Source organism: Apus apus, chromosome Z (genome assembly GCF_020740795.1).
Source record: "Apus apus isolate bApuApu2 chromosome Z, bApuApu2.pri.cur, whole genome shotgun sequence".
NCBI classification, from domain to species: Eukaryota; Metazoa; Chordata; class Aves; order Apodiformes; family Apodidae; genus Apus; species Apus apus.
In genome coordinates this window covers 16,812,957-16,838,001 of record NC_067312.1, presented here as the reverse complement: position 1 = coordinate 16,838,001, position 25,045 = coordinate 16,812,957, and the positions used below count along the sequence as shown (strand labels likewise).

Below are 25,045 nucleotides of genomic sequence, written 5' to 3'. Positions count from 1 at the left end.
GTATAGATTGAGCAATTAAATTGTGATTTTAAAGGGTCCCAGCAGTGGTCAGGGTCTTGAGAAACATTTCTCAGAAATGGTGGTCCCCAGGCATTGCTGCTCAAGCCAGGAGATTGATAAAAAGAGATGGCAAAAAGCTGCAGCTCTCATACAGTATAACCCAGCTGCCCTGGAGCTACTGACCCTCAAAGCTGGTCTCTCCAGAAGATCACCAGCCAAAGGGCAGAGACAGGCAGCCTTCCCTAGGCAAACCCACCCAAGCCAGCTGCCTCGGAGGACTGCTCAAGCCAAGGTGGTCCTGCAGCAACAGCCGCTTTTGCCCAAAAATAAGACCTGCCCCACGTGGTCTGTCTGCCTCCAGCTGTCCCCAGCGAGACTCCAACTCGGATCAGGTGCGAGGGCCCCGCTCCAATTAGCCACTGGTGTTCGTTCACCCACGCCCTTCCTTCCGCCGCATAAAGGCCGCCGGCGACTGGTCCTCCCCGTGAGGCGAGCGCTGGTGCCTTCAGCGGCTTCCCGGCCCTTTCCCGGTGTAGCCCCTGCTCGTGGATTTGGGGCTTCCTTGTTTTGGTTGGGTTTTTTTTTTTTGTTTTGATCCCTGCTGCAGCTCGAGCAGCTGCCTCTCCCGCAGAGCCGCTCGGGTCCGCTCGAGGCTTCCTCAGCAGCCGCAGCGGCGCGGGGCCGAGCCGCGGCAGCTCGGCGTGCGGCGGGGGGAGCGCGGCGGCGGCTGGGGCACCATGCCTGCCGCCTTCTGCCAGGAGCGCCCGGGGCGGCTGCTGCGGCTGCTGCTCTTCTGCCTCAGCCTCTCGGCCGGGAGCGCCGCAGGTAAAAGCTCCGTCACCTCGCGGGCCGGGCGCTGCCGCCCCCAGCGCCGGGGTGGGCTGGGGCGAAGGAGGCCGGGGCACCGCCTGGGAGCCGCGGCTGAGCAAAGGTCCTCTCCCTGCCGCGAAGCATCTCCCTGACTCCCCAGGGGGACGAAGCTGTGGCCCGGCAAGGTGGCCGTCTCTCGGCCCTGCCTGTTGAAGCGATTGAGGCGTTTCTCCTTTTCAGCCTCCCCGACCCTTTCCAGGGTCGCAACTCCCCGGCACCCGCTGCAGGGCCAACTTGAGACCCCTGCCCCGCGGCTCGTTTATCCCAAAAAGCGTTCGGGTTTCTCGTTGGCTTGCTGGACAGTAAGGACTGCTCCTCTGCTGTCCTCCAGCGATGGGTACCGCGGTGGTTGGCGCTGCCAGCCCACCTGTTCGTGCAGGTGGGCAGCCCGCACACCTCCAGGGGTCTGCAGGCCACCTCCCGGAGGAGGATTTGTTAGTTCACAGGCGCAGGACTTGGATGTCGAGGCGCAGTGTTTTATTGCTGCTCTACCTGTATCAAGTATAGCGTTATTTAAGTTCTGGAAAAAACAGACAAACAAAAAAACCCCAAGCAAACACCAGAAAGTCACAACAAACCACGAGTTGGCAAGTTACAAAAGTTTAAAGTCTGTGAGGATTTTATACTGTGTTTTTAAAAGTCACATTTAAATGTCTATGAAGGAGGAGGGATTTGAGCCCTGTTCCTGTAGTGGTTTTCAGCAGTTGAGGAGCAGGCCAACCATTTCTAAGGAAATGTGAGTTTATTTCTAAGATGACTGTATCTTCGTTGTTGATATCTGTTTTGAAGCATCATAGAGCAGTAAATGATAATGGAAGGAAATACCAGATTGCTAATGTTTGCTATGCAAGATGTAATTGTTGGACTGTGTCTTGCCAAGACCAAAAATTCTGCCAATACGTGTATGGGGACATTATTGCTGTGGCTTGATTTAACAGTCGGTGCTTTAACTGCGTTTTCAGTACATGATATGTAAGTAGTTAGATGTTTGTTTGTGCCTCTGTTGGTCTTTGTAATACTGAGAGAAGCCATACTGCTCCCTGTTTGGTAACTTCTGTAAAATGTATAGTAGTTTTTCATAATTTGATCTGCTTTGTAGTTCTTAAAGCTTCTTTTAAAGTGTGTTTGTGTATTTATGTACAGACACATAAAGCTTGATGCGCTTTCTAACTATTTATTTCATTGATCAAAAAGTGTTGTGACTATAAACGGCCTGATAGATCTGTAGGAATGTGTGAGTCACATTATGTCTAGTTAGCCACATGGTATTCATTTTTTATGACTATTACTGCTGAGAAATGCACCTAAGGAGGTTGAAGCAATTCTGAGTTTGTGTAAAGTCATCATTGAAATGGTGTCCTCTGCCACTAGACAAAAAAAACCCAAAATCCCTAACCTAAAAAAAAAATAAAAATTAAAAAAAAATCAACAAAGTCCTGTTTGTATTTCCAAAACTTACACAAATCTGCCATCTTTCTGAAGTGGTGAATATCGTGTGTCATTTTGAGCAGACCAAAAAACAAATTACCTGCTTTAGTAGCCTTTATTTGTATAAAATGAGGCTGCTGTTTTTCAGATTTGTATGCACTAGGTAGGGGGGCCTTGAAGAGTGATTTCCATCATTATTTAAATGTGAGAAAGAACATTTTACCCTTTCATTGGTTATTAACCAAATGTGTGAAACAGTTCATGCTCCTGTGGAGGGAGGAGAACTAAAACTGTCTTCTAGTGATGTCCAGAAACTGTGTGTATTCTGGAGATGTGGGGCTTCAGTGGCTTTCTTCAGTCAAAATAAATGCTTACATGACCAGGAGTGCTAGGTTCACAAGAAATGAGTTGCAGAAAGGAAGGTGGAGAGCCTTTTGCAGCTGGTCAGACAGGTACTGCAAGAGGCCTCTTAGATTTCTGAGATTAGTAGCTTGAGGAGAGTTCTTAATCTGTTACTTTAGTCTTTTAGTTTTCTCATTTTTTTTTTCAAAACAGTTAACTAAAGCCATATAGTTTATTCTGTATTGAGTTGAGGGTAGTTTTTAACTGTCTTCAGAGTTTCCTGCTTTGTTTGGTTACAGTTGTGGTTGCCTAATTTACTTGTGGCATGTGCTGTCAGATGCCTTTGCGAAAAGCAAATGCACCAGATCTCATATCCCATCTTCTGCCCCTGAAGACTCCAGGGAGTTAGAGCAGTTGCTAATGCGCCTTGTTTCTTACAGACTTTGCTTCCAGGTTGGATTTTTCTGGTTTGGCCTGGGGGAAGGGCTTCTATCAGATCATTTGGAAGTCCTTTATCTGGATCCTCTGGTGCCTCAGGAGAGCTCAGCCTGCAGCTTTTACCTTTTTTAGGGGCAGCAGGAAGTTCTGGTGGCTGGTTTGGGTGTTATTGAGTGTTTGTGCACTTGCACGTAGTATAAAATTGATATTAAATTAATTAGCATTACATTAATTGTGTTAAATTAAATGAAGCTGTGTCTCAGCATTTTCCTGTTCAGCCACTTTACTGGCTGAAAAAGAGGGCAAATAGATTTTAAAGCCTGAAATTGTTCTGGTGATGACAAGTATAGTACAACCACACTTTAGTCCCAAATATTGCTGCAGTAGGGAGCAGAGTTAAGGTAGAAAATTGAATCAGTGACATGCTCTCACCTCTTCCTTTCCACATAAATATCAGGGTAACAGGAACTCAGCAACCTGCTACACTATTGATTAGATCTAATGCAAATCAATTACGGGCTAATGCATGCATCCATGACTCAATGATTATTCCACTTTACTTGATTACATCACTGCCTAGCTTGATGAGAGTCATCATATGCAGTCCTGGGTCATCTTGATCTCTGATGCTATTCAGCAGTTGTGTATGAGAGGATGAATGTGGTGCAATGTAACCTCTGTGCCTTGTAGTTTGACATACGGACAGATGTGGAGTTTTGCAGAGCCAAGATGTGGAAGCAGTGGTGACTAGAGGTAGCACTACTTGCCTGTTTTCCCTTTTTATGTGGATCAAGGAAGAAAGTGCAGATGAGAACTGTATTAGTATGCAAATCATGTTGCAGGTCATCTGGCTGCCCTGCAGAGAGATAACAGAGCTGCTGTACAGCTTGGCAGTGGCACCTTCTAAATTTATCATCCTGGGGGATTTTAATTACTATGGAGGTAATGTATCTACTAAGCTGACACAGGTGATCCATGACATCATTAGAATGCCTTGAGATGCTGCAGATATATAAAAAAAATAAACATGGACATTTCTTCAACCTTACGATGAATATCAGAAGCATAATAGCTCTCTCTGCTCTCAGAACCTCTGTCAAGCACAGAATGACTCAGGCTTTTTAATAGCTGGATTGTGAGCCAGGAAATACTTAGAGTAGATTTCTTAAGATTTTTGCTTGGGTGAAGGGCTAGGAGGGAACACTTGGCTGTGGGACCAGTGGACTGGTATGAAAAATGAAGAGCCTGTTGTTGAGAACCAGTACTACATGTTTTTTAATCATATCCTTTGGTTACCTTGTTTTACTCTTGACCCAAACTGGTTGAAGTATGATGGGCAGATTGAGAGAGCAGATGGTGCAAGCCAGGTGTGATCTGAGTAGTCTGGAGTAACTGTGTGCTGAAGGTGCCAGTGGGAAGGTCTGTAGGTTGTCTCTGGCTGTAGTGCTGAAAAGCTGTAGGAGTGTTAATAGTAGTGTTGTTCACTTGCAGGACCTGGCAGGGTGCTGACTTCTGGCAGAGGCACACAGTGCTCAAGAAGTTTGAGCACACTTAGAGTATGATGTAGTGTTTCACTTTTCTTTATACATATTTTCTTTATGCATGTCTTGGATGTCTAGCAGAGCTTTACTTCTCCCAGGTATGCAAAACATGCCCTTTTCCCCCCGTGAAACTACTGGCCAGGTCATTAAAAAAGCTGCTAATGGGAAAATGTGCCCAGTCTGATGGAGAATGTGTCCTGCTCCTGCAGCAGGAGAATACGTCCTGGCACATCTAAGCATGTGAGGATATAGTGTCTATCTTACAATAACTAGTTCTACCACCCAAATGTAGGAACAGAAAGCAAGAGCAAGCATCTTCATTTTTATGAAGTGTCTAGGCACCTTGAATTCTGAATAGAAGAGTGACACAGCAACATACTAAGCAAGTCTTCTGCCTCTTCCCCTGCTGTCATTTGTCCAGTCATGATTATAAAGTCTCTCCTGGCAAAAACTGTATTACAGGAGCAGAATCAGATTTGCCCCAGTGTTGAGAAAAATTGAAATACTAATTAGTATTACTTGTTGAAGTCCATGTCTGACACAAATGCCTTTTGTTTTGCTCATTAAAGTGATAATGGAAGGAGAGGAAGTTGTTCACTGCATCACTAAACAGGGTACACTTGTCAGGTTAGTTAGTGAATCTGCTAATCTATGTTTAAAAATAATCAGCTGTGTCAGTGTCATGAGCTGTGGTGGTCTAAACCCACAAACAAGACAGGATTTGGGTACAGGTTATAAAGTTTACTGTTTGGCTGGAATACTCTGAGGAACAGGTGACTATATTGGTGTAACTATAGGCTAGGTACAGGAAAATATCTGTATACAGAAATTGGAAGTCAAAGGAGGTAAAATGCTGCCTCTATTTTTTAATCTCACCTTGCCTAAATTAAGCTAAAGAACAATTGAAAAGTACTTCTTCAACATTTTGGCTGTTTATGCTCAGAACTCAAGGGAAAAAAACAGATTGAATAGGCTGAGGTGAGGAGATTGTTTGTTTGAATACTTTTCATAAACTAAATGCTTTATCCTTTGTGTTGAAGTTTGAAGTTTCTTTGGACACTCTTTTATTTTTAGATCCAACTATGACAACACAAGATACCAGTCAGTCTCAGGCAAACTCCTGGACAAAGATGCAACTTGGAACTAATGAATCATCTCCTGGTAATTATTTTATTTTGGTACACCTAAAGCTATAATACTTTTTCCTAGTAATCCTAAGCTAGCATGTAGAGTTTACAATTTCATTCTAAATACATTTCTGATTCTTCAGAAAATAAGTAAATACACTGTCTAGACCTTTTAAAACCTCTGTAAGTGCTTAAATGTTGCAGGCACCTCAAGGACTGTGGAAAATGCTATCTAATGGCCAGTTATGTGATCTGTTGCTCTTATGCATTTGTGCCGTAAAAGCAGACTATGACCTTGGAGATAGGAAAATGCCCAAACTAGAACCCTTGTGGGAGGTTCTGGTATTGACACTTATACTTGGTAATTTTTCATGTTTGTCTCCTCCTTTTGCTTTTGTGTTAGTGAGTTGTACAGTAATGCCTTGGAATCACTGTGCCTGCTAGCTTACTCTGTTTTTTTTTAAATTATAAATGTGTCAAAACTTTATTTTGTCCCACACTTTATTCACCATATTTTGGACCTTAGTTGTGGTTTTTATAAGAAGCAGTAAGTTTCAGCTGGGTGAAAAAAAAAACAATGATGGTTGAGGCCTGCTGCTCCTTTCTCTATAAAGATGAGAGCAGCAGGAATTCAGTAGCGTACCAAAGCTCATGTTGATTAATGCAAATCAAACAAGGCCCAAGTTTTACTTATACATGAACTCAAGCAAGTAATGGCAAGTTATTTTGTCTACAGTTTTGTCATTGGACTTAATGCTGTTTATCTGGTGTTCATCTTCAGAGATTTAGCACAATGTGTGTAAGAAATAGCAGTGTAGTATCTAATAGATTAACTCTTTCCATACATAAAAGATTATACATATGAGCTAAAAAACACAAAGTATTTTGTATAATATTACCTCACCTGACTATTTTGATTTGTATATGTTAATTGAAGGAGAAAGTTGGTATGAGGATCCTTTTAGCATGCAGAAGATTTTAAAGGTTCTTTAGTTTTGTGTGGGTGGATAACAACTACCATATGAACTGGCACCGGTGCCTTCTGAATCTGTCATCATGAGGGATTTCAGTAACAAACCAGGTGATGCGTGTACTAGACTGATGTAAACTCAGGTGATCCATGACAACCTTGGCATGCTGGCAGGCTGTTGGCGCTTAGAGGCAAAGGAAGATTCCCTAGGAGGCTTTCAGCTTTCACATGTTATTTTGACGATAAACACTTGGACTAGTTTGTTTCTCTATCAGGCAGAGATCAAGGCTTGCTTGTGCTCTTGTTTAGAGAAACAGGACTTACTGTCTCATTCTAAGACTTCATTTTTATTTTAAAGTCATTTTGGACTAGTAGTTGAGATTAACAGCCTGCTGTCAGCAACCACCAAATGAGCTAGCCTGGAGCTCTGTTCTTCCACATCATCCACCTTAATATACACGTTTGTTATCTAACCTGGTTAGAAGGTACATCAGGGAAAGTACAAAAGTGCAGATGGAACAAGCCAGGCAAAAGGCTGGCTGTCTATGGCATAGCTCTCCTTGTGTTGTGAGCTGACATCTTGATAAAGAAAAATACTGCTTTACAGAAAGTGCCAAGGTACCCTGCTTATGCTTGCTCAGAGACCTTTAGATTCAAACTGCTAGCAGGGAATTCTAGATTCCCTCAGCTGTAGCCAAGAGTGATGTCTTTAAGAACTTTGAGAGAAAGTTCAGTATTTTATGCAGGAAAAAAAGCAGGAGTAATTCTGAGAAGATCTGTGCTTTCAGAAATACTTTTCTACTGTGCAGTGATCAAGTCTACCATCCAGTGCTTCTCTCAGTGAAAAGATAGAAGCTGTAGCCCAGTTTTCTCTATTTTCCCGTGTTTGAGTAGGAACCTTTTCAATGAATGGACAGGAGAGATGATGAAACCCCTTTCTCTTGACAAAAACTGGAGTAATTTTCTTCTAGATTAAATCTTCCTAATCATACAGCAGTCAGTAATTACTGTGTGTATATTCCTGAAGTGCATTCTAAAATAACTGACAAATCACTTTGCAAGCATATAAAATCTGTGACTTAAAACATTTAGTGTGTTTTATCTACCATGGGGTGGGAGAAATATCTGTATTTATTTTGTTTCATCACTAAATTGAAATAAAATTTTTTTAACAGCTTGTTTTCACCTTTCAGAACCCATGACAGCTACACCATCTGTCAGCTGGCAAACTCAGGGGAGCCCTTCAACTCATTTGACACTTGGACATACTGTATCTACACCTGGTAAAAGCAAACACATGTCTTCTGTTTGAATTGTTAAATTTTGGTTACCCTATCGTTCTACCGTGATTTTTTTAATCCATTGGTTATGAAGGATTTTTAAAAATTATTACCAAGGCAAACATTTTGTTTAAAGCTGTATAGAATTGACCTTTCTTTTAAGCATAATTTCCATGGTCTTCTACAGTGTGCTTCAGTTTACTAGGAACTTGTGTGTAGGTAGTACAATACTAATGAAACAACTGTGTGTGTAGGTGTGGAAGGACAGTGCTTCTTTAGATGGTCTACATCTGTTGTTGAAGCTGTAGCTTATCAACTTGCTTTTTTGCTCTGTTTCAGGAATGTACAGAGCATGAGAACAAGTATAGTGGTAGGAACAGACTGTTTATGCTTACAGTTGCCTCCCTGAGCTTTGCAGAACTTCATAAATGTAGTTTCTCAAAGTATGCTATCCGTAGCCCTACAGAAAAGGGAATTTGCTGGTCATATTAAACCTTTTAAATATAGTTTTTTCTCATAGAAGGAAAGGAGTGTATTTTAATCAGGCATATGATGAATATTGATATTCTTTCTGTGTGGAAGAAAATTCCCTGTAGTGTAAAAAGAGTTTTGTAGAGCAGTGAGAGACTCTGACCATGTTCCAGTGGAGCACAGGGCATTCTTGCTTCTGCATTCACTAGAACTGCATCATCTACGTCTGGCTTTCTGGCTGGGTTGTTAAATTGTAGTAGCTTTGGAAATGGAGTGTTCTGTACTTCTATTTCTTCTTTATTTTTCTTAGTAATTTTGCAAGCTCTACTTAAACATTGATGTGGTCCTTTACAGTTCTATGACCCTCCAATAAGTTTTAGGAAAAGGCACATGCATAAGGGACTCTTTTAATCAGGCTGTGAATTAAATAGTTGTGACCTCTTTAGAGTACTGACATTCAAAATTACAACATCATAATGGGATAATTACTGTAACAGTGGCTACATAACACTGCTTCTCTTAGACAATGATTGCTAACACACAAGATACGTAAAGGATATCACTTGGCAAGGTCCTTTTTTCCCCCCTCAAGATTACTATAAGAAACAATTGCAATACCAGGTGGGCACTCTGCTGTATGATTACCTTTACATGATCATAACATACCACTTTGATTCCACCACAACCTTATTAGGTCCAGATTTTACCACGCAAGATTTCAAGCAGACAACCGAAGAGAACATGTCTAATCTTACTTTTGTGGAGTATGAGATACTCCTACCCGGTAAGTGTTATTTTCTCTTCAATAATGTTATATTGATTCTATATTGAATGCCTTTGATTGCACACAATCTTTTGTAAGTGTCATAGAAATATCTAGCGTGGCAGCTTCTTGATAAAGTTCATATGCTCACACTGAGCAAGTGATGAGCTCAGTAGAAGACTAACAAGTTTGCAGTAAGTGTTCTAATAACTGTTATTACAGTGGAGAATGAGATTCTTACTTTTTATTAAAACCACAAGTAAAAGTAACTCGTAGCTATCTTTCCCAAGATCAATTCAAGTGGCAATTTCTTTGCAGTAGTGAATCCATGTGGAGAGAACATGTATGCTAGAGTACTTGTTAACCAGCAGGTGTTGTCAACTTTGCAGCATTACAGGAGTTAAAGCATGGAGGAAAGGAAAGATAAACATCTTACTAACTTGGATCTGAAATTTTGGTAACCAAATAAGCATTTATACTTATTTCTTGGACAACTGGAGAAACAGATGTAACTGAACTCTTTCTCAGTTGCAGAAGATCAGTTAGAACTTCTTTGTCAATGTATTATGATATTTTAAGGACATAATTTCACAGCATTTATATGCTGTATTTTCTTCAAGGAGAAAAACTAAAGATAGTGTCTGTTTCTTGTTCTGGTACATGCAGTCTTGGCACAGATGAGATATGAGTCTTGCTGGTGGTTAACCTTCAACAGCTTAAGGTTTTCATGTTCCATTCATTTAAAGTGGATTTATTTTTAAAATCTTGAGATATGGATCTTTTTTAGCCAGTGTAATTAATCTGACTGTAAAACTTTTGCTACTGTGACACCAATTCCATTTGCAAAATTACTTTGATCATAAACAACTGCAACAAGGTGAGTTATGCTTGGCTCACTTATTGAGTGTAAGGACTCTAATAAATGAGTTGCAGTAACTGACTTTGCCCTGCTACAAAAGACAGGTGTTGCACCTCTTAAGCTTACCTCCAGTTCAACAGATCTGTAATATTTTGGCTGGGACTTTGAGTTCTGGGTGTGCTGTTCTGCAGGCTGTAAATGTCTCTGCCAGGCCCAGGGAAATCCAAATATTCTATGGGTGTATCTGGTGCTTCCACTTCAGAAAAGCTTTGCTGTTTCTTAGGTAGGACATACTTTATTAAGTCAGTAAGCTGTACCTTAATACTTTCTTTCCTCTCAATGAATGAGATCTGTGAAATACAGCTGCACTTTTTTGACCAAGTACTAGAGGGAAGGTCTAGGACTGAAGTGAGGCTTGGGAATGAATTTTCATGGAGTAGTCAGATGGACTAAGCACAGATCAATCTAGAAGATGTGAAAGAAATGACCAAATACAAAATAATATCAGTGCTGAGAAGTTCAAAGTCAGATGTGTTTCTTTATAAAAGGCTATTTCTGTGGATCACAGACAATATCTGCTGTCAAAACCTACTTTTTGGATATGCTCATGGGGCTTGTTAAAAGCAGAAAAGATAGTATTTTTTTTCTACTCAACTTGAATGCTTTTATGTTGTAGTTCCACTAGCTTGCCACTGGGATGGCAAAGGCAGTCATAAGTGATTTTAAAGATTATGTGGTTTTCTAGTTGAGTTAACTAGGATAAAGGGCCAGATCCAACTATGTTAAGGTTGTGGATTTTACCAACAACTTTACTGGCAACAGGATATTACCTGTAATCTCACAGTATCATAAAAATCTACCACTGGCTAAACCTGGATGCTTTTAGATATTTACAAGTCTAACTTTTTGCTATTAATGTAGCTTTTTATGTATTTACTAATATTTTTAATCAATAAATCTTGCTTTTTTAAATACCAAATGTGAAATTGAGAAGGATGTTTAGACTGAGCAAATACTGTTCCCCTCAGTGAGAACAAAGTACTTAATATATTTCAATTTTGGTTAAATTATGTAGAAGCATAAGTCTATCTTGCTTTCAGTGAAATTAATATCTGTATTTCTACATGAGATCCCTCTAGGAAGTCTGCGTGCAGAATGGACTAACACTTATTTTTGTAATGGATATGTATCGTAACTCAGCTATGGCTAAAGAGAATTACTGTCAAACACTGTTTGATTTTGCAGGGTTTTTTTACCCTGCAAAGTATAACAGCAGCACACTGTATTCACCTGTAATCTAGCATATGTAAAACACAGTCTTTGCATCTCTTCCTCAGAATGAAGAAATATGTTTTTAATATTTTTTAATTTTTTTTTTTTAGGTGTTGAAGGTAATTTCATGGAAAAAAATATCACTTTGGATAGTGCAACTAGAATTGAACTTTCCTGCAGGTTGGACAAGAAATATTCTCATTTGAAAAGTCTGCAAGTGACTTGGAAGAGGGGAAATGAAAGAATCAGACACATCAATAAAACTCAAAACAGCTGGAGCATCCAGTGAGTAGCATTCTTTACAGTTTCACTTGCAGGTTCTAAGGAGTTATCACATATCTAGACTGCCAAATACTGGTCCTGTATATATTAGAAAAGAACCAAATGCAGTGATAAGTATATGCCCATAATCAACACACTGAAGCTGCAGGAGAGGAAGAAGATTGCAGTTACCATGGAGGAAGAGCTCCTGTCTCTCTAGTGCTGGAAAAACAAGATTTGTTCAAGACAAGACTATAGGATAACAGCACAGTTCTTTGAGATCCAGTAATTTGGCTCAGTAAGTGCAGTAGTAATCCCAGTCTGAGATTGCTAAAATGCTGCAATTTTTTCAGTCCCCCATTTTCCTTGACCTGAAATGCATCAATGGCCAGTTTTTTTCCTTCATAGTTAACAAAAGAGGAAAAAAAATAGTCTGTACTGTAAAGATGTTTTGATTTTTTAAAGAAGTTTTTTTAACTCTTTCAAATCTCTGCAGACTTAAGAAATTTCGAAAAATTTGTTCTTTTGATAAAATTTACTGTTGGACTTCATAAATCTGTAAATGGTCTGATTATAACAAGGTAGTCTCCAGGTGATTTTTGTATTGCTTTGGTTTCTTAATACCAATAATATTTATATAAAATTTCTTTGAATAGAAAACATGATGAAATAGATGAGTAGACAACTGTCACTTTTTGTCTACTCTATATACATAAACACAGCCACTTAATTATTTTTCAAAGTACCATGGGATATGTAGTTTGGCAGCAGAGAAGATGCTGGGCTTCATTAGATGACAGCTGTTCAGAGCTCTTCTGTGTTGGAGCTATGTTAACCATTGACTGATTGGTATCAGGAAAGATATTTTTTTAACTGGTTTGTTCTTTCTGAAGTCCTCCTTAGCCTATGCTAGGTCTATTTCAGTAACATCTAGATCATACTGCTAAAAGATGTTTGGCCTTCTGTGAGCAACAGAGGTGACACTTATTTTTATGTTCTCTGGTGTGCTTTTGCTCTTTTCTTAATGTCATGCTTTTCTACATTGCACTAAACCTGAATACTAGTCTTTCAGTGCTCTGTTCCCTGCTCTGCTACTAATCACTTCTGGTTTCTTTAGAACGTTAATTAGCAGTCACTGATAGCTGTAGGATGAAAGAAAATATATTAAAAAAAGCTTATAAATGGGTGGAACTTTTTTTGAAGGTTGAAGATCTCGGATAACAGTAAGCTGGGGAATTACAGTTGCACACTGAAAGGCAAAGAAGAAATTGGTGCTATGTTTCGTTTACAAGGCAAGTTATTTTAAGTTTTACTTCCTTGACCATTGAAATCCTGTATTTAATACGGTTTCTGGATAGTATGGAAATTGCAATTAATTTTATAAAGAGTAACTAATAGGGTCAAGCCAAATGAGGATTACTGTAGCATGAAGGGAAGAAGAACTTTGAAGCAAAAACTAGAAGTCTTTTTAACAACTTTGACAACTGAAAAAGCGTAAGTTTACTTTTTTCCCCTAAATGAGTAACTGTCTCCCCTTCCCTCTCTATCCCTACAGCAGGAGTGAACACTTGCCACTTCCTCAGGAGGGAAGGAAAGAATGGTTTCTCAGAAATTTTTCAAAAAGCAGAGCCAATAACTTGAAAGTTTGGTGTGAGATACGTGGTGTTACAAGAGGAGCAATGTTTGACAGAGTAGAGGCAGGTTTCAGTGCAGACTTGCATCTGTTTCTGAAACATCAAGTTACTGCTTTAGTGCATCCTTGATTCTAGATAAAAACAGCTTACATTAGAAGTTAGTGTGCTTTACTGGGCAGCATGACTGCCCTTTCTTGTGTTTTGTATTCTTTTCTCCCATAATGTTGCCCTCAATCAACAGTAGTATGCAAAATCCAGTTGAATGGAAAACACAGGGAAATGACAAATTCAATCTGCTGAGAACCTTAATCTTTAATAAGAGCTGTTAGCTTCTCTATTCTCACCATCCAAATTTTGGAAGAAGCAAAGCAAGCATTTGATCTGTGAAACTCAGCGGACTGTGGTACATAAAGATTCTCCCTGAACACAGGCTCCTAAACCCCTTAACTTTTCAAATAACTGTCTTGGCCTCAGCTGAACTAACCATCAGGGCTTTGTAATTCTCCGTGCTTCAAGTTGGCTTTCTTCAGCAGGATAGCTGGTCATATGACTTGAGGAGACTCACATGTATGTTTTAAGTCTTGAATAGTAATGTTGGTATCTACTTTCAGCCCTTCAGCCAGGGGAGATAGCTTGTAATATTGAAGAAAGACAAAACAGTAATTTACCCAGACTAAAAATAATTATGTATTTTTCTTGTCAACGTGTGGGTAATATTTAGTTGAGTGGCTACCCAAGTCCTCAGATTAAAAAAAGTCAAAGGAGACCTTATTCTTTTGAAAGTTTACAGTAACTATTTCAGTAAGGGCAGGAATGACTCAATAGGGACATCATCTTTTCCAGAAGAGTGCTTAGGACTGGTAGATTTATTACAACAAGATGGGAGAATTGCTTCACAGTGGTTGAGTGCTGCCACTTCTGATGTCAAGCCAGTACTTTTTTATGGCACTTTTCAAGATTAATGCAAGACTGAAGGAAATGGGAAAGAGAAGTCCTTGAATCTTCTAGTCAATAATGCAGAGAGAAAAATGCTCAAGCTGAAAGATGAGTAATGTGTTGGTATAGACTCAGTGGCTAAAGTAATCACTGCTGTAACTAGCTGCAGTAGCTTTTCCACTAGGCATTTAGGCATTATTTGATGTGGTGCCTTTTCTTCCCTTTCCCACCGCCCCCCCCCCCTCCATCCTAGCTTGGCATAACCCTGCGGATTTTGAGGAGCTGAGCTTTTACCTAGGTCTGCAGAAAACCATATAATTGAGATGCTTATTGGAAGTTCAAATTATTAAGCAGGGATGCCATTCATGGGTATTCTAAAAGGTGTGAAATGTTGTAATAACTATATTAAAGGATATAATAGATTAATATGAGAGATCCTTAAGCAGATGTGCAGGTACATACACTATGAAGTAACTTTGGTCTTAAACCAGTGTGGAAATCTGACCTGGTATAAATGCTGATGTGGTCACCTGTCTGCTCATCTCTTCAACAGTTAATTTTTTCTGTGCAGCAGCAGTATTTTGTCACTGAATTCTGGGGGATCTACTGGCAAAAATACCTGGGACAAAGCATATTTCCGAGCACACATTCAAGGATTAGCTACTCTGTTACAGAGCCAGATTGCAGAACTCATGAAGAATATTCATGTGCTTAATCATGGCTAATGTGGTATAGGTATTGCTTGCATGCCTGTATCTGTGCTGTGCCACTGATCAGCATGGCTAAATCTTTGACTACCACAAACTTGTGCTGTTTACAAGGTTTTTTGTTTTCACGTGTACCATTTTTTCCATCCTGCTTTTGTATTTTTCTCTGATATACATTACAAAGGAAATAGCAGCAGTTATTATTAATAAAGTTGTCCCTTTACTGGCAACAATGAAGACACTCTGCCACTAGTTATTAGATGGGTAATGTTTAATGATTAAAACAAGTATAGAGAGTGAGAAGACTTCGCTAGTAATGAATCTGGATTGATGTATGGTGCAGCAAATTCTGAGGTTGCAAGCAATGTTCCTATGAATATATGGAATTAGTATCTGTTTCTGAAAAAAATGTTTTAAAGTTTGAGTACTCCTGAGAAGTGACATTTTCAGGACAATTTGTGCTCAGCCAATCAACAGGGGGAGAGAACAAGAAAAATCTTAGTTTATACCAAATTACTCCATCATAACTACCGAAAGCAAGTTCTTGGCCTTTTTAGTCTTGTGTGACCGATATAACTTAAAAGATATACTAAATCTGTCTTACAAGATAAAGCAATGAAAGTTCAAGTAAAATGTAAAATAAATGGATCTGAGGAAAACATGCTGGTAAACATCCTAATAGAGAGGGAAATAAGGGGGTAGTACATACTCTGTCATGATACATTTGCTTAGCTTTAACTGTATCTGGGATGCATCAGTACACTCAGCAATCATTTTTTGTCTTTTGCTTTGGGAAGGCTGTGGGGCATCTGCAGTTACAATGGCTGGGACGAGCAGGTCTGAAGTTATCTGGAACTTTCCAGATAACGTTATGTGTGTATGGTAGCATTATGGCTGAAATACACTTGTGTCATTTTTTGCAGGTTGAGTGAAATTGCAGGAAGATTAGTATGTTGGTTTCCAGTGTATAAGAGCTGACGCATGTAGCTCACAGCTGTCAAGGAAAGGAAAAAAGAAATGTGCAGGGATATAAATTATTTGTGGCTTTCAGTATTAATCGGCAACTTTTAAGATCATACAGCAACTAAAAGCAAGATTCCTGTAGACTTCTGCGCTAATTCTGTGTGTAGTATCAGCCAGAAGTTACTTTTCATTTAAATCATGTCATGAATGATAGAATAATCTGCATGGGAAAAGGAAATAAATTAGCTACTATAAATGCGTATCTAGATATGTTTCATCTTTTTGCAATACTGTAATTGAAACCTGAATGTCTTGCTTGATTAACTTTCCTGTTTGTTCTTAGTACCAAAAATTGACGGAAAAGAAAAACCCCTAATCAGTTATGAAGGAGATACAGCTGTCCTGATCTGTACAAGTGGCTATACTCCTGTATCTTGGACTTGGTATATGAACAATGGAAGTGAGCAGGTAAGGCTTCAATCTGTTGGCCAAGCAAAACAATGTGGCAAAATACAACTACAGAGACTTTGTAAAGTATAATGACTTTTCACTGGAGGCTCCGCATACTGCATTTCCATTTAAGTGAATGTAAACTTACGTGGAAAAAAGTCTCTGATATTTAGAAGTATTCATTAATGCAAGGATGTAGTTTTTGTTCTGCTTCATGTGATGTTTCTTTTCCTGAAAGTCCTTACCATGCTCTTACAGCCTGGATAAGGGCAAAACAAATCAGATGAGTTGTGAGATACTTGTCTTTACTGTATTAGTGATGGTTATATTGCTCAAATCTTACTGCTTGATACTGACAAAAACAAAAGACGGTAGCGGCACAATCCTTTAAAGGTATGTAAGGTATTGGAGGTTTCAGGGAGAACAGGAACATGACCCTTCTCTTTGTCCTGCTCTAGGCACAGGTATATCTTCTCGCTTAGCTTCTGCCCTAAAGGCTGTGAGGAAAAATCTCACTCAGCAGTTTTCCTCCACATACCCACTTTTCAGGATCCCTGTTAACCTTGGAAGCATAGCCACTTTGTTCTTGCCCTTTTCTGGGGGAAGCACTGTGAAGTGAGAAGAGGGAAATAGATGTCTCCTGTATTTTGCTGGAGAGTAGCATTGACTTGTAAGACTATAAATGTATTTCCCAGTGAAGCAGCATTCCTAGCTCAACTTCTTTGAAAATATATGCTTTGTGCTGTGGTGAGACTTGGATGTTAGGTCCTGATACCTGAGGCCGTGTTTCTCAGTAGAGAGGCAAGAGAGTCAAGGGCACCTTTGATCTTACAATAGACTAAAATAGGTTAGACAACTTCCTCACTGAAAGTGCCTGTTCTCCTCCATTGAATGTAAAGGGAACCAGGATGGCCACACCTAAGACATTTTTTCCTTTGACTTGAGTTCTTAAGTAATTTTACATCTCTTTAGATAGATCTGTTAATAATATAAACTCTTTGATAAACCCTTTCTAATTACATTAATAAGACTTGTAATATATATATTATTTTCAGATTGCCATTAAGGACTCCTTGCTGGCTGACAAGTATGTAATTAGTAGAATATCTGCTAATGTAACACATCTGAAGATACTGAAGGTCACCGAGGAAGATGATGGTGTATATTGGTGTGAAGCTGCATTTGAACTAGGAAAAAGTAAAGGAAAGCTGAAGCTTAAAGTTCTGTCCTACATGGTGCCTCTCAAACCCTTTCTTGCAATTATGGCTGAAGTTGTTATTTTACTAACCATAGTTTTCCTCTATGAGATGTATTCGAAAAAGAAAGAGAAACGTGCAGGTGAGTGTTTGAGTCTTTCCTGTCTTTCCTATCTTTCCACTGAAATAGTAGCCAGAGGTAGAAGAGGATGACCCGTAGCACTTCCTACCTGAAGTTCAGTGTGATTTTTAAAGTGCTTTTTTTTGACAAAATACTTTCTTCTGCACCATTGCATTGCTTTAGGTTTTTAAATTTCACCAGGGAGTCTTGAATTCAGGTACAGAGTGCTTTCAATAAGCAATACTTTTTCATAAATGGTATGATACACTCTCTTCTTCCTTATAAGACAAGGAATTCAGAGGCTGTAGTTTTTTGGAGAATGCAGCTGTTAGTATTCTTGATGGGAGAAACTTCTGTCAAGGAATTCAGTAAGGGAAAAAGATGTCAAAACAAAAGGCACAAATTTTGGTTGCTGAGCCTAAGGTGCATATAGGTGAGTGGAAATAGCTGTGAAAGGTAAAACAGAAGTGACTATATATAAAATCATTGTGTATATATATGTCACATATATATGGCATTACACAGGTATGCATACATAACGTTTGTCTATGTACATTTTATATAATACATAATTATGTATATTAAAATCAGATAAAACTTGATCAAAATAAGTGTTCTAACAAATTTGCAGGTAATACCATTGCATAAAGGAACAAGATAATTTGAATTACAAATTTAAGAAAACTAATAAAATAACAAAATCCTATTTTTTGTTACTTATACGTGGAGTAAATAATATAATGAAATAGAACTTTGCTGCTGTTTAACTTGAGACCTCATATATAATCCTTTTTCTGTTATGCAGAAGATGAAAAAGAATTTGATCAAATTGAGCAACTGTAAGTAAAGAATTTATATACTATAGTTAAGTATTTGCTCTTTTGCATATTAGTGTGTTGTATAAAATTGTATTTTGTTGTTGATCCAATTGATAAAGGTTAGTAATGAATATGATTAGATTGCTGTTTCCTACTTGGCACTTAATTTTCCTTCTTGGAAGATATTTCACTTTTTTGCCAGAGGACCATATGTCTTCATTATAAACTTACCTGGGCACAAGATCAGCAGCATTTCTAGAGCCGAAGGAGCTGGTATAGGCAGATCTGCTGCTGTTCTACTGCTTAAGGGGTGGTGCTCCTGTGCTGGTTCCTGTCTATTTAAGATGATGCATTTCTAAAGGCCTGATTGCTAAAATAACCTCTACATCTCCTCTTCTGCCCATCATTTGAAGCCTAGTTACTTAATTTGGCTTGTTAACTTACCTTTTGTTTTAAGATGTGGCCAAGCAGTTCTCTTCTTACATGTGTCCAGTCTACTCCTGTCTTCCCACTTAGTGCCTTCTTTTCTATGTTTATCTCCTTTTTTTCCCCCTCTGATTAGTGCTGTTTAATGCTGCAGTGACCTTCTTTGTTTCCCTGTGTTGTAGCTACTTTCCCATTCCTTTTTCCACTGCTAGCTGAAAATATATTTTAGTGCTTTCCCCTTATCTAAACAGCTTTAAAGCTGCAATTCAATTATCCTATAAAGTGGGGATGTGTTTTGGGAGTATAGTATGCTATTATATTGTAGAGTGCTATGAGATGTCTTGAGTTGAAAATTGAATAATTGCCCTTGTTGCATAGCCCTGCTTCTTATAAACATGCTGAAACTCTATTAGAATAGGGTTGTAACACAACATGGTGCACTGAAATATTTTCATGCTTGAGGTGTGGGATGTGGTTTTGATCATCTGCTTGTTTTTTTTTACTTTGGAGTTCTTTTAGATAAATGCAGAAAATCTATTAAACCATTAAAATAGTGCCTGACTTTAATAACAAAGTGATTTCAACTGCTGTGTGTTTAGAAAATGGATTTGTGTACTAGAGAGAATGGCTCCAAAGGTACTTTTCTGTTCTGTTACGTCAAATGGTGACTAATACGCAGCTGAACTTGGTTGATGAAGCTATAATTAAAATGTCACATCCATCAATGTATTAGGTGCGAGGCTAGTGATTCAAGAACAATTTTTTTTTATTTAAGCAATAGAATTGTTAATTCAAGTCTTGACAGTTACCAACACCACCTGAATCTACTCTAGAAGAAACAGCTATAATTCTGAGGGTGTTGAGCTGCATATTGCTTGTGTATTATTTGAACATTCACTTGATATACAAATTCTATACACTCAAATCCTAACAAAGCAATAATTTCTGGGAATACTGTTACTGGCATAACTTCTGCCCAGAATTTTGTGGGATTTCTGAGGGGGACTGACTTGAGCTGAAATTCTTCAAGAGTCAGTATTTTGCTTGCTTAAATATTGGTTATTTTCCTTTTTTTCTTATAACTTCACATGCTAAGAGAGAAGTAAATGTTTTAGATAGGCTTTGTGATTGGATTGTGGGACTGGAATTATTGTACTCATCCTGTGCTTAAAAGTTGAGTTTTGGAATGTAACTTCTTTTTCTTACAGTAAATCAGAAGAAAGCAATGGTCTGGAAAACAGTGGCACTAGGCACAGAAGAATTTAATCTTTTTCCTACAAAAGGTAAGTAAGAAACGAAACAGATGGGGGTTTTCTTTTGGGAAGTCTAATACAAGTACAAAGAAATCCACTGTGCCATCCCAATATTTTTTATACAGGAACAGCATAGTAGTAGAACTATTTTTTAGATAAAACAATATATACTCATTTGTGATGTAATACCAGGAAGAAAGTTAGTCCAAAACCTCTTAATTCAGTGCCACCATTGTGGTTTAATAGTTCTCTTCACCTGTGCAGTCCTTAATTTAGGACTCAGATTATTCTGAAACATTTATATGAATGCTGAGATGTATAAGAATTTCTGATGTATCCAAAATCCTGCTCATTCAGGCTGCATTTTGGTTGTCAGATGAGTTTATGGAGGAAGAATGCAGGTTTAATAGCAAGTGGGGAATGTGACAGTAACAGAGATATGAAACAAGGGATTATAGGAGTCTAGGAAAGGTGTGGTTTACTAAATGGTGACTGAAGGGATTAGTGGCAGGAGAAGCAAGTATATATGTAGCCTAATGGAAGCTATATAATGAACTTCTCTGATTCTCTGCCCTCTTTATAGTCTAATTACAGGCTACTCCTATTTATGCCAGCTGAAAATGCTTGTCAGAGGCCAGTCTGTTAGTTAAGGACCAATCCTCCATACTCTACCCATTTCCCCTCATTATTGCCCCTCTGTGTATGGTACCCCCATTTCTCAGATGAGAGTTGTGAGTGACTTTGCATTCATGTTGCTGTTGGCACTATTTTTCCTTGTTTTAAGCCATCTACCTGAAGGGAGATAGTTTCCATAACCTTTGTTTTAAAGAGCAGAAGAAGTGTGAGGTAAAGTTCATGTAAAGACCATAACAAATCAGAAAATAATCAAGAACTTTCCAGGAATATAGTCTCCTCCATTTTCTGCACTTTATTGTAGTTGTAAATTGCTGTGACTGAGGTTCCCAAGGATCCCATATTGGATCTAAGGTCCCATTCTTGTGAAATCCTTTTGGCACATGATGCTCAGCAAATCACTGAGGATTCAGGTGTGCAACTTGGATGCTTAAAAAAGCCCCAACCAACTGTAATATATAAACTGGAATGAAATTTATTTTCAAAGAACTACAGCAAAATATAAAGCAGCAAAACAATATAATTTGTGTTACAAGGAAATGTTCTTTTTTAATTCAGGAGCTTTAAGACAACCAAAGAGCGAAATGATTACAAAGCTACAGAAGATGGATGCGGCTATGTGTTTTAGATATCCACTGTGCTTCTAAGTAAACTCCTCTACATTTTTGAGAAATAAGATGCTTTCAAAATAGTTGTGAAACTACTCATCTTGTATAGATGATAATGTATTCTGATGTACTGCATTTAGACCTCTGTCTGTAGCATCTTTTGTCATTGTATTACTAAAAGGCATTTTTTATATAATTGACTTCCTGTTGGTTTTTGCCTGATCCATTTGATTTTGTCTTAAACTGGAACTAACTGTGCATTCACTGAATGAGCAGGTAGTACAGACTGCGCCTATTATCTAAATATTATATAGCTGGACTTGCCAAATCCAAAACATATCTGCACCAAAGAAAATGCCTTTTACTAGTAGGTGAAACAAATGTAACACAGCCATTTTTACTGAAATAATGGTCAAAGGGAAATCTTTATCTGTATTTAAATGAAACATTCACAGTTTTGTAGTTTGCTCTGAACAGTGTAATGTCTTCATTCTAAGTTTTTTTTAGCTTAATTTAAATGAGAAATACAGGTTCTTTGTGAATACTTAGGATACAAATTTTCTTATGATGTCCTGCCATTTGTCTGTGCTACTATACTGTAATTCTACATAGGCTAAACACTTAAATCACTGTAGGTCAGATATTTCAGCAGTATTACAGGGTAGATGGAAGAAGCAAAGGGGATACAGTACCATATCAGAATATAACAATTCATTCAATTTCCACAAACTTCTGCAGAATCTGAGGGCTGAAAGACCAGTTTTGTGATTTTAATTTATGCAGAACACAAATATCATAAATATACCTATACCTTTATGGTTCTTCTCACATATCCTGTTTTCTTGGTACTCTTCCTTGCTGCAGCATACTATATTGTTCCTTAAACTCCTCCCAGAGCAGATCTTGTGCAGCCACAGTTTTTAGTGTAATAGCATAAAGCAGCATGAATATCACTAATTCTCTTAGAGGTAAAATTGTGACACTGCTGCTAAGGCTTATGGTATTGCTTTAGAAGAGCTTGTTGCCAAAATTTTAAATATGCCATTTAGTTACATTATCCATTCAGGAATTGAGAAATGTGAAGCTAATAGAAAAACAGTTGATTGAATTAGTTGCCTTTGTTTGCCAATCTAAGGAAAAAAACAACTTCCATATTAAGAAAGGGAAAAGAGAAGTCTTCAAAAGGATTTCTTCTCTCAAAAATTTAAGGAGAAAACAGGCAACATTTGCAAATTCCCTATGGAGGCAAAAGGAGTAAAACATCTGATTTTTTTCAAACCAGTAATTTCTGTTAGGGCATAGATAAGGAACAGAGAAAAGTAAAAGATAAAATAGATTTAATTCCCTTTTTACTATTTTACTGTACTTATGGGTTTGAAAATACCAGCCTAGCAACTGTTTTGTTGGAGATGGGGACAAAATCCAGTCTGATCTATGCTTTTTTGGTTTTGATAATATATTTTGCAGCTTTGACAATTACAAGTAAAAGTTCAAATAAAAAAATGCCTAGTATGTAAGCATTAAGTGATTGACTGTAAGGGCTGAACACTGATAAAGATTTCCCTTGCTGAGATAGTGTTAATTGTATTTTACCTTGGAGTTTCTATGCACTGTAAAAATCAGAATTCTTTTACAGGTTTTTATGACTTTATCATTGCTTTAACAGCATTTTTGTTACCACAAGTAAATGCTTGCTGTTTAAAAAGATTTACTTCTATATATTAATCTTCAAAACAATTTTGTAGAAAAATATTTTTTGTAGAAAACTAGTAATAAAAAATTAAGCTTACTTACAGTCTTAAGAATTAAATGCTGAATTTAATATCCTCTGTGACAAAAAGGAGGCTAGCTTCTACCTGAAAGAAGCACACCTTTTAATCAAAAATGTTAAGTCTGTGTTCACTGAACATACCTACCTGTTCTTGAAATTGTGGTGTGAAGTCTTGGCCAGCATGGATAAGTTAATGAATGGATACTTTTTTGGTGTTCGCATACAAGGGCTGCATTGCAGGCAAGAACTGGAGAACCTGGATTAAGCATGGATTTTAGATTGTGATGTATTCCTCCTGTCAGGACTGTACTTGAGTTTGGTAAAACTGGCTGCTGTATCTGTAGTTTTGTCTTGACTGGAATTCCTCTAGTATGTTCTGCTTGACAATTCTTCAAGGTGTTTGGTTTTTATTCTAGGTTGGCAAGTACTTTCTTATTTTGGTAAGTGGTTTTATTCCTTAAATGTATGCCTAGGTTTCATTCTTCTGGGTTCCCATGCAGGTGCAACTATTACAATACTATAAAGATAAATAATTTGCATCATTAACAGTCATAACTTCAAAGGTGTAAACATTTTACAGAAAGCTCTGGAAATCTAGAAATGCTTATTTGGAGAAATACACGTCATATGTTACAAAGCAACTGCAGTAGGAATGTTTTTATATCTGTTTTATTATGCAAACATAGCCATGTTATATAGAATAAAAATTTTGCAACCTTAAAACTCCAAAACTCTAGGCAATTATTTTTACCTCATTTAAGCCAAGAGATACCCAGTGAGAGCCAAAATGATCCTTAAGATGTTTCCTTCAAACAGCAGTTACAGTTAAGTGTGAGGATCCACAAAACTAGTTTTATTAATAAACATTGATTTGTAATTGGCTTACATGGGTAGGCTCAGTCTAAGCATTACACCTGTTTAGCCAATCTGGTCAGCTGTGATTTCTTGCAAGATGTGCAAGGTTATGGGTTGTTGGCCAACAAAAGCCTTTTCTAAGAGGAAAAGTTTAGAAGTCTGTTAAAGAATGCTGAAGAGCTGTTTTGTAGTGCTTCCAACTGGTGACTTCAAATTCCTCCTTTCCTGAGGTCCAGAGTAGACACAGGTAGCTGTGAGACCAGTTTCCTAGTGGAGCATGACAAATACATTTTCCAAATTGAGCTCAGAACTGTATGAGTATTCCCTTAGGATAGACACCTAAGAATTACCCAGTAGCAGGCCAGGACAACTAAGGGATTAGCTGTAGATCATTTGACACAAAGAATCCTGAGGAAGAGATGAAAATCCATCAGTACTGATGTTGATATTGAAATCTGCATCCAAGTGATTCTCTTTCAGCCAAAGAAAGAGGTTTGTTTTGCTTTTAAACTCATCCTCAAAACTTCTCAACACTGATTGCTGAGCAATTCAAATTAGAAAGAAATTGACTGGTGTCTTCAGTATAGGGGAAGTTTCTCAGCTGAGTGTGGTCTTGAGCTACCCAGCATGTGCAGACTGACCACAATCAGCCACATCCTGTTGCAGTTCTAGCTGGGAGCTTTCCAAAAAGAGGAACTGTCAAGCAGTGAGGAAGAAACCCATTGAGAATGGTTGTAGGGACATGAGAAGTACGTGCAGGTGTTTCATAGGGGTCCTGAGGGACAGACAGCAGCAGCTGAGATGACTTGCAATTACATGCATACAGGGAAGACAGAGTGCAAATCTGTAGGAGAAACAACTTCTTTTAGCTGTGCCATGCAAGGTGTTTGTGTAGGAAGTTCTGTACAGTGACTGAACAGCATCTGCCATTGCTAAGCACTTGGACAGGTGAAAACACAAATTCAAGTGATGCTTCATTAGAGGACTGGAAGTTACATCATTGAGAAATTTTTCTCCACTGGTTTTAAGGCAGTCATGTTATTTTCTTATGC

General features: G+C 38.4%; 1 protein-coding gene across 1 annotated transcript; it reads left to right on the top strand.

The window, feature by feature from the left end:
* The first annotated feature begins 758 nt into the window (after positions 1-758).
* Positions 759-23,968, top strand: EMB (embigin). Its single transcript, XM_051643035.1, has 11 exons — positions 759-825; positions 5,694-5,780; positions 7,910-7,999; positions 9,162-9,251; positions 11,472-11,646; positions 12,826-12,914; positions 16,206-16,330; positions 17,368-17,650; positions 18,435-18,468; positions 20,082-20,156; positions 21,318-23,968. The coding sequence occupies exons 2-10, from the start codon at positions 5,702-5,704 to the stop codon at positions 20,137-20,139; spliced, it is 1,023 nt and encodes a 340-aa protein (XP_051498995.1). The 5' UTR covers positions 759-825; positions 5,694-5,701; the 3' UTR covers positions 20,140-20,156; positions 21,318-23,968.
* Positions 23,969-25,045: the final 1,077 nt, after the last annotated feature.